This window comes from Embiotoca jacksoni, unplaced genomic scaffold, assembly GCF_022577435.1.
Source record: "Embiotoca jacksoni isolate LCO1_2020_lvr unplaced genomic scaffold, fEmbJac1.0.p SCAF_40, whole genome shotgun sequence".
NCBI lineage: Eukaryota > Metazoa > Chordata > Actinopteri > Embiotocidae > Embiotoca > Embiotoca jacksoni.
Window position 1 is genome coordinate 3,039,502 of NW_027185393.1, and position 10,349 is coordinate 3,049,850.

The window sequence follows — 10,349 nt, forward strand, 5'->3', positions numbered from 1 at the left end:
AGCTGTTAAACATTAAAGATGAACCAGTGGTAGAGAACTTTAAGGACTTGTGACATCACAAACGTGTTTTAACAGCTCCATCAAACATGAATGTTTCCAGCCAAAATGTGTCATATATAATCAATCAATAAAGTGATGATGTCATATTGAAATGAAGATATTTAATATTAAAGATATTTAAATAAAGATTTGAATAACGATGTGATGACATCACAGAAACCCTGCAGGTTCATCAGGTCCCTGAGCGCTCTGACCTTTAATTTGATCTACCGTCGCTGTAAACATCCATCAACACAAATAAACACTGGAGTCAGTAAACAGTTTACAGAGAAAACATTCCCAGAAACTAGGTGATAAAGGATTTCAGCTGCTCAACAGTTCAGGGTCTCCTTTGTTGTATTGTTCATGTCCTGATGCTCCAGATGTTTTCAATGATTGACAGGTCTGGACTGCAGGAGGCCAGTTTATCAGCGGACTCTTCTACTAGAGAACCATGCTGTTGGAATATGTGCAGAATGTGGTTGGACGTTGTTCTGCTGAAATAAACAAGACCTTCCCTGAAAGAGACGTTGTCTGGATGGCAGCATATGTTGCTCCAAAACCTGAATATATCATTCAGCATTAATGCTTCCTTCCAGATGTTCAAGCTACCCATGCCATGTGCACTAATGCATCCCTGTACCATCACAGATGCTGGCTTTAGAACTGAGCTGATAACAAGCTGGATGGTCCCTCTCCTCTTTAACCTGGAGGATGCAGCGTCCATGATTTCCAAACAGAATCTCAGATTGTGATCCATCAGACCTCAGGACAGTTGTCCACTTCACCTCAGTCCATCTTCAATGATCTCGGTCCAGAGAAGGCGGCGGTGTTTCTGGATCATGTTTCTATCTGGATTCTTCTTTGGAGAGTTTTAACCTGCATTTGTGGACGCAGCGATGAACTGTGTTCACAGACGATGGTTTTCACAAGTGTTCCTGAGCCCATGCAGTGATTTCCACTCCAGAATAGTGTGTTTTTAATGCAGTGCTGCCTGAGGGCCCGAAGATCACCACCATCCAATATTGGTTTCCAGCCTTGTCCCTTGTGTTCAGAGATTTCTCCAGATTCTCTGAATCTTTTAATGATATTATGAACCGTAGACGATGAAATCCACTAATTCTTTGTAGTTTTACGTTGAGGAACATTATTCTTAGATTGTTGAACTATTTTCCAACACAGTCTTTCAGAGTGGTGAACCTCCCCATCTTCACTGCTGAGAGACTCTGCCTCTCTGAAATCATCTTTTTATACCCAATCATGTCACTGATCTGTTGCCTCATTAGTTGTCAGATGTTCCACCAGGTGTTTGTTGTGGTATTACACAACTTTTCCAGTCTTTTTTTGACCCTGTCACAACTTTCTAGAGACGTGTTGCTGCCATCAAAGTCAAAATAAGCAGATATTTCTCATAAAAATACAAAATTTCTCAGTTTCAACATTTGATATGTTGTCCTATTTTCTAGTAAATATGAGTTCATGTGATTTAATAATCATTGTTTTTATTTACATTTTACACAGCATACCAACCTTTTGGGAAACAAGGTTGTAAAATGCAGTTTTTAATGTTTTCACAGCTGATCTTTAACTCTGAGATCCCAAAACACCTGTCAACTAAATACTGAACGTTTCTTCATATTAACACGGTAAGATGTTTTTTATCTGGTGAACGTTGGAAACCTCGTAGATTGTTGGTATTAAAGGGACTCTCTCGCTCACTCTCACAAAGTCTCTCTCACTTTCTCACGTCTCTCTTCCCTGAGCAGCATAAAGTCCAGTTATTGTCACAGATTTTGTTGAAATGCTTGAGTTGAAGAATCAAGTTTTAATTCATTAAAATACAAAAATATCATTTGAACAATAGAGAAACTAACATGATGCAGCATGACGGTTTGTTGTGTCTACAGATCAGAGTTCTCCTACAACTACATCTCACAAACACTGTGATGCATAGAAAGATCATTTTTCAGAAAGCAGTTGATGCACATGTAAAATGACATCTACTCATTTTCAGACAAAAATATATATCATATATTTTTATGGGAAAAATCCTGCAGGGACAAGACATGAAGCTGTCTGGTGATCAGTGAGCGGCACGCACGCACACACACACTATGAACATTAGGTAGGAACATGGTGGAGAAGATCGAAGGCACTGGGTGGTTTGGTAATTCTGCTGCTAGCAACACTCACAATAAATCCCAGTATTATCAATACCCATTTCTAAAACTATCACCTCCTTCAGGAGTCACATTTCAGGATGTGTCTGCAGCTACAACTACGAACCTGAAAGTTAAAGAAGAGATCAGCTGGTTTGTGTCCCATGTGGAGATCAGCTGACTCAGATGTGAAACAGCCTCCTGTAAACAAACAGTCATATCTCTGGTTTGATCTGCACGTGAAGAGAAATCAGTCTGGATGTCGCCACATCTTCCACTTCCTGTTTACAAATGTCTGGGCTGTGTGATTGCTGCTGTGTTTGGAAGAGTGTGTGTGTGTGTGGTGGGGCGGGGGGGGGGGGGGGGGGGGGCGGTCCCAAACAACCAACCAAAGAGCCAACCACCAGCAGGTTGTTGTGTTCAGTGACTAACTTTGGTCCGATTATATATTATGTATATTTACTTCTTAACATCACAAGCCCTTTCTTTAACATCAGTACCAACATGTCTTCGTTTACAAACAGAATCTCAGATTGTGATCAACTCTGAGGCATCAGCGGATCAGTAAGAACATCAAGTGAAAATCAACTACATACTTCTGATTAACTACGTGTGCAAAGAGGTTCCTGTCGGTTTAGTTTCCGCCACAGAGCCGGAGGTTGACCAACACATTCTTCTTGCTGTGACTGGAGACAAGTTTTTCCAAAGTATAGCCTGTGCTCACTTTAGTCTCTTTAAGGCTTGTGGGTAATACTTGAGGAAGATCCTGTGGGCGACCGCGTACGTGTCTCCCTGAGGTTTGGTCGGGTACTTCCTGCCGTTGTAGATGAATCCCTTCTCTACCTGGAAAACCGCCTGGTTGAAGGTGTCCTGCTTGAAGGGCCGTCCAGTGTCCAGGCACTCCACCAGCGTCTGGACAAACAGGCCCCATCGCTGGGCGTAGTAGTCCTCCATCAGGCCCCCCCACTCTTTGCTGGCGTAGTCCAGGATCTCACCGCTGGGCCCCCACAGGGTGAGCTGGTTTCTGGCATTCATGTCATAGATCTGCGCCTCCTTCTCATCGATGGCCATGGATCGCGCCTGCTCCAGCCACGCCCCCAGCAGGAAGTTCCTGTCACTACTCAGCAGACGATTGAGCTCCGGCAGCAGGTCGTAGACCAGCACGCCGCCCGCGGTCAACAGCTCCGGCAGCTTCTGGTTCTGGAAAGCGTCGGCGATATCCTGGTAGAAGGATGTTGTTAGGACTTGGAGGACCTGCCGAGTCACATCCACAAGATCGTACCGGAAGGTCTCCTTGGACATGAGAGAGGGCGCCGCCTCCATCATGAGTTTCCAGGCTCGGCACAAGTCCGCCGGGTCGTACCAAAGGCCAGCGTTCATGCGAAAGGAGGGCCGGTGTACCAGTGGGCTGTGGTTGTGGTTCCGGTAATGTGGCACGGTGCAGTTGTAAACGCTGGCGAACAGGAGCCTCCATGCTGCGGTCAGGCTCTCTTGCGTGCTTCCATAGCGACGTACCGCGTACAGCGACGCCCACTTGGCCAAGTTGACCGGCTCCTTGCGCCACGCCAGCTCACTCATGAGCTCATACATCACGGGGTTCTGCTCGATGCCCTCGGGCGTCATACCGATGCCCACCATGGTGGAGTTGGGAAAGTGCAAGGCTTTGAAGGGCCCCGAGTTGATGCTCTCGACTGTGCCGTAGAAACCGCTGTTGCCCCCAAAGTTGTGCAGCATACACCAGATGAAGGGCTGTCCATAGAAGGACTCAGTGTAGGAGAAAATTGGCTCTGTCTCTGCAAACAGGTCCAGCACGATCATCCGTCCGAGGGGCACTCCGTGGAGCAGAGCCCGGATCTGGGTCGGCTTCCAGAACGCTGCATCGCTGAAGAACAGCCAGCCCTGCATCAGCCAAACGGCCTGAGGATCAACTGGGGAGACAAAATGAGGTTTGGATGAGGGTCAACATTGGAAGTCAAACATGGCTGAAACCCAGCAGGCAGCTCGAGCGTCTGGACAACAAGTCATCAAACTAGGAGGATCATTGGATTTCTACCAACAGATGTCAGAATTCAGATGGCCGATCGGCCCGTCAGCTTCAAAACATCCAACATGAACAGGACACGCACCTGCAGTCATGGAGGCAAAGACGGAGCGGCTCACTGCAGACAGGTAGGCGGAGTCAGAGGAGGGCGGAGTCATCTCATTGAAGGTGTCCGTGTTGTAGATGTGATCCGTCCCAAACGTCTTCACCACCTGGGACAGATAGAGGGAGCCGATCTGGAGGAAGAGTGGGTCCCGGGGGTCCAAGATATAGGTGCACGAGAAGCTGCAGTTGAAATGAGCCCAAGCTCCGAGTCGGGTCACATTGGCTTCTGGATGGAGCCTGAAACACAGGAAGCACATCAGTGAGGCAGCGTAGCGCTCTGACACATGGACGTGTTCATGATCTAAAGCTGCCAGGCAGCCAGTAAACAGGATGTAGGAACTCAGCTGGAGGGACGTCTCTAGTCCTTTCCTGGACATCTGCGCTCAGAGGTGGGTCGAGGCTGCCTTCATGAAGACAGGCCTCAATGTTCTGTAAAGCCGCCACATAAAGTTTACCTGACTCCGCCAACTTGTCGCCCACAGCTTCAGTGTTCCTCTTTGTGAATACCGTCTGGTAACTCAGCTCCTGTTAACGTTTGAACAACACTCTGAAAGGCGGACCGATCAGACACCAGTATCGGTGATTAGCAGTGTTTGTCCCGCCCCTCCTTCACTATGATTGGAGGGCTGGTGACAGTGACGAACGCAACGTTAATATTTTTAAACTCTCGCTGACCTGAAAAATAAAAATCACCAAACGTTTACCGCAGAATGAACTTTCAGCAAGTCATGTCGAGCTGCTTCATTTAAACAATTTAAAAATATTCTGTACTCAGGAAACAACACTTTGGTGGACACTGGTAGCTGGACTGGTGGATCCATTGGTGCAGCGTTATAAGACACAAACAAACTCACCTGAGGATTCCAAGGGGGATGTTCCCGGAGAAGGCTGGCAGCACGGGAATCATGCCGAGGCTTCTCATTCGCTCTAAGATTTTAAACTGAAAGAGTGAGGAAGAGTGAGGAAGAGAGAGGAGGAGTGAGGAGGAGTGAGGAAGAGAGTGTTACTCTCAGTGCGCGTCACTCTCAGTGTGTGTTGTTGCTACATGTGTGTCGGTACCTGGAGGGTCAGCTGGTTCACGTGCCAGGACTGTGGCAGAGGTCCACCAAACCGGAACATGTTAGCCATGCGGTTCCAGGCGAGAAAGGCCGGGCCTGAGAAGAACTCTTCGATCTCGGACTGGTTTAAACCGAGAGCCCGGTACACCTGAAGGGGAACCAACCGGGTCAGAACTCTGCTCCACAGATCATGGAGGAATGATCTCATGATCCCTGCCATCATCCCATCAGCTCTTACCTCCTGCCACAGAGCTTCCTGTCCAGTGAAAGCCAGCGGCAGGTTGATTCCATTGAGGGCCATCCAGTCGATCTCTCTCTCCCATCGGGACCAGTCCCACCAGACGGAGGAGTAGCTGAAGGTGCAGACGTTCTGGTAATACCGGAATCTACACAGCAACACACAGAGCATGGACGTTAATATCACAGCAGCCTTCAACACAAACTGTAAAGAATAATGTGAACAGGAAGTGAAATGTTGTCAGACGCTGCAGTCTGCAGAGCATCATGGAGGAACAGTCACCGTCACTCTGAAGGAAAATACAACACATTAGTTTCTCTGCTTCATGTTGATGAGCAGGTGAATCTTCAGGAGCTCCCTGAAATCGTGAGGCGGGAACGACGAGAAAGTGAACGACGAGAAAGTGAACGTTGTGAACGATGTGAGGCTTGAACCAACCAAACATTAAGTTCCTTATTCCTGGAGCCAGACGAGCCAAAGAGACCAGTACTAACGCTGACATTTCATGCTGACCTCAGTCACCCTTTCATTTCAGAACCAATGTGCTGGAATAAAACATCCAAATCCACTCACACTGAGGCTGAACAGCAGAGAGAGATAGTGATAAAGACACTCCTCTCATGACTTCTGCATGTTCCTCACTTCACATGTCAGCAGCTGTTCAGTGGAATTCATCCTGGAGCACATTTCCAGCTGGTTGTACATGTAGCAGAGCCGTGATCCTCCGTCACAGGAAGTCGGACAAACCAGAGGAACCTGCTGCTGCGGGAGGACTGAAGCCTCCAACAGGAAACAGGGCTGAGGTTGGTCCTGGGAAGCACACGGTGCTGCCATGGCTGCACATGACATAACTGAGGTGAGCTGAAGCGGCTCTAATGCTCCCCAGATAATAGAGGGAGGTCCTTCAACAAGTGTCCATACTGCTCCCAATAAACAATGAAACATAATGACAACATTTGTCACGCATGGGGGGGTCACCATCTCCATCTTAAAATCCAAACATGTACAAACACACTACACGGAGCTGAACTACATGAAGTGATGAGTTTCATACGTGACCATTATAAAACGGCTCTAATAAAGCTCTGTATCACCTGAACAGGAAGAAGAGGCTTACTGTTTACCTACAACTAACACACACCGAACACACACTCTGCGTTTGGACTATGAGTGACTTGCTGAAGAACTGCCCCTGATCAATCATTAACTGGCCCCGCCCCTTTGGCTGGTGGTTTTGTTAGACTCTGATCAGATCACTTTTTATAGCTTTAAAAACACGCAGACTCTCTTGACTTCCATGAACATCAGAAGTACAAATACAAAATGTTCAATAGTCAGTTTAAAATTAAATTACTAATTAGATTTATTATAATTATAGAGTAATTATTGTCTGTATTTAAAGTATTTTAACTATTTAATTAAATATTATTATTACATTAAGGAACTGAAAAAAATATACGCAACACTTGTTTTTCTCCCATTTTTCAAAAGTGACAGCAAAAACTCAGATTAATCTTTATGTCCAATAAAATATCAGGGAGGTTATGGTGCATTTTATTAAAGCTCAGAGATCATGTGGAGATCCTGAGGTCTGCTATCGACTTATTAATTTGGTGAACCACCTCATGCTGCAGCCTGATGATGCACCTCACCTATCCTCTTCTGTCCTCACTTGTCTCACCTGTCCTCAGCTGTCTACACCTGTCTTCCCCTGTCCTCACTTGTCTCACCTGTCATCATTTGTCCTCACTTGTTTGCACCTGTCCTTACCCGTCTTCCCCTGTCCCCACGTTCTGATTACAGTGGAGGTGAAGTGCCGAACAGATTTTAAACAAATAAAAATTTAGCAGATTAAAGTTTGAAACTCTGAAAACTTTCTGTTGAGTTTAATCAGCAGCTGTGATTAATCTGTTTGACCTCAAAGCTGATGAGAATGAAGGTGAGAATGAGGATGATGATGATGATATTTGTTTCAGTCACTTTTTATTTGATAATTTGAATTTACAGTTTTTAAGTAGTGTGGTTGTAAATTAGACCTGAATAAGAAACAACAACACGTGATGGACAGGTGAGGACAGGGGACAGGTGAGGAGTGTCCTGCTGTCCTGAAGGGGGCGCTGCTCTCAGGTGTTGATGGAAACAGGTGCAGTTTAATTTAATTATTTAACCTGAACCACGAGACAAACACCTGCAGACAGACCTGAGTATCACGTGGACAGATAGACTGGCTGAGGGCAGGAAACGCGCTTCAAACCGTGGACCTGTTCTCTGCGCAGGTGCAGGTGTGTAACATACCTGTGCGGGGTGTTGATCCGCAGGACGCCGCTGAGCCTCGGCAGCGGGTTCGGAAGGTCCAGCTGGGTTCCGGACCAGGAGACGTGGCAGTCACAGAAGTACTTGAGGTAGTTGTAGATCCCAGAAGCAACGGCCACCCCGCTGCTGCCGGTGGCCACGACCCGGTTCTGTTTGGTGGACCGGAGCTCGCACACGTCCAGGCTGTCGTTGGACAAGCTGCTGTTGACCGACACGATGAAGTCTGATGATCTAGATCCGAGCAGCCGCCGCAGCAGCTCCGCCGCCGCCCGGCCCTGAGCCTCGTCGCTGGCTGCCGGTCTGATGCGGTCCAGAGCCGGAAACTTGGAGTGGCAGCTGACGCGGATACATAGGAGGACGACCAGAACCAGAAGGAGGCAGCAGCCGCCTTGGGTTGACATCTTGTTCCGAGATGAGCTCGGTTTCCCCGCAGTGCGTTTAAAAAAATCAACTTTCTTCCTCAAGAGAACCAGGAAGTGTACTGGCCAATCAGAGAGCCCGCTACTGTCTCATTATTCCTCTCAGCCAATCAGCTATTCGACATGTAATCAGTCTGTCATGTGACCGTAAGACTGTAGAAGTGCCTTGATGAAAGGAAATAAAGATCACATGGAGCAGAGTATACACACTGCTCCAAAAAAAATAAAGGGAACACTTAAACAACATCCTAGATCTCAATGAATGAAATCTTCCAGTTCAAATCTTGATTCATCACATAGTGGAATGTGTTGAGAACAAAATAACATCAGAATGATCAATGGAAATCAGAATCATTATCCATGGAGGTCTGGATTCAGAATCATACTCCAAATAAAAGTGGAAAAATCAGATCACAGGCTGATCCAACTTCTGTGGAGATTCCTGAAGACAAGTCCAAATGAGTCTCAGTAGTGTGTGTGTCCTCCACGTGCCTGTATCACTCCCTACAACGCCTGGGCATGCTCCTGATGAGACCACGGATGTTCTCCTGAGGGATCTCCTCCCAGACCCGGATCAAAGCATCGGTCCACTCCCGGACAGTCTGCGGTGGACGTGGCGTCGGAGGACGGAACGAGACGCGATGTCCCGGATGTGCTGGATTGGATTCAGGTCTGGGGGACGGGCGGGCCGGTCCGTAGCATCGATGCCTTCATCGTGCAGGAACTGCTGACACACTCCAGCCACATGAGGCCGAGCATTGTCCTGCATCAGAAGAACCCAGGACCCGCTGCACCAGCAGATGGTCTTCAATGGGTCTGAGGATCTCATCCCGGGACCTAATGGCAGTCAGGGTACCTCTGGCTAGCCCACGGAGGGCTGCGCTGCCCTCTGAAGAAACGCCTCCCCAGACCGTCGCTGACCCGCCGCCGACCCGGTCCCGCTGGAGGACGTTGCAGGCAGCAGAACGTTCTCCACGGCGTCTCCAGACTCCGTCACGTCTGTCACATGTGCTCAGTGGGAACCTGCTCTCATCCGTGAAGACCGCAGGACGCCGACGGAGAAGCTGCCGATCTCGGTGTTCTCCGGTAAAGTCCGGTCGCCCCGCACGGTGTTGGGCTGTGAGCACAGACCCCACTTGTGGACGTCGGGTCCTCGTACCGCCCTCATGGAGTCTGTTTCTGACAGTTTGAGCAGAAACATGCACATTAGTGGCCTGCTGGAGGTCATTTTGTAGGGCTCTGGCAGCGCTCCTCCTGCTCCTCCTTGCACAAAGGAGCAGATAGCGGTCCCGCTGCCGGGTCGTTGTCCTCCTACGGCCCCCTCCACGTCTCCTGGTGGACCGGCCCGTCTCCCGGTATGTCCTCCGTCCTCTTGACACTGTGCTGACAGACACAGCAAACCTTCTTGCCACAGTGTGCATTGATGTGCCATCCTGGATGAGCTGCACTACCTGAACAACTTCTGTGGGTTGGAGACACCTCATGCTCCCTCTAGTGGTGAGGACACTGGCAAAATGCAAAAGGGACAAAAATCATCCAGGAAGGACGAGGACAGAGAAACGGTCTGTGGTCACCACCTGCAGAACCGTTCCTTTATAGGGTTGTCTTGATAATTGCCTCATTTCCACCTGTTTGTTCCATTTGTACAACAGCAGGTGAAACTGATCCTCAATCAGTGTTGATCCAAACTGGACAGCTTGATTTCACAGAAGTGGGATTGCTTGGAGTTACATTGACTTGTTTAAGTGGTCCCTTTATTTTTTGGAGCAGTGTATGTGTATATACATATATATATATATATATATATATATATATATATATATATATGTATATATATACATGTGTGTAGACGTGGCAGTCACATATATGTGACTGCCACGTCTACACATACACACACACACACACACACACACAGTACTCTAGTAATAAAGTACTACATTAATAAAGTACTTCACTATATTTCCAGATGAACATCAT

The 10,349-nt window shown here is 47.7% G+C and overlaps 1 protein-coding gene across 1 annotated transcript; it reads right to left on the minus strand.

The window, feature by feature from the left end:
- Positions 1 to 1,830: 1,830 nt before the first annotated feature.
- On the minus strand, positions 1,831 to 10,077 carry naglu (N-acetylglucosaminidase, alpha). Its single transcript, XM_069168536.1, has 6 exons — positions 7,936 to 10,077; positions 5,641 to 5,788; positions 5,404 to 5,550; positions 5,199 to 5,284; positions 4,325 to 4,581; positions 1,831 to 4,126 (listed from the first exon to the last, which is right to left on the minus strand). Exons 1-6 carry the CDS (start codon positions 8,352 to 8,354, stop codon positions 2,919 to 2,921), a joined length of 2,265 nt encoding a protein of 754 aa, XP_069024637.1. The 5' UTR covers positions 8,355 to 10,077; the 3' UTR covers positions 1,831 to 2,918.
- Between the last annotated feature and the right edge of the window lie 272 nt (positions 10,078 to 10,349).

Bases quoted from the DNA above. Each gene is read 5' to 3' on its own strand.
- naglu (XM_069168536.1), bottom strand. From the start codon at position 8,354: ATGTCAACCCAAGGCGGCTGCTGCCTCCTTCTGGTTCTGGTCGTCCTC. The intron at 5,789-7,935 runs GTATGTTACACA...GTTGCTGTGTAG, and splicing joins CGGATCAACACCCCGCACAG to ATTCCGGTATTACCAGAACG. The intron at 5,551-5,640 runs GTAAGAGCTGAT...GTTCCCCTTCAG, and splicing joins AGGAAGCTCTGTGGCAGGAG to GTGTACCGGGCTCTCGGTTT.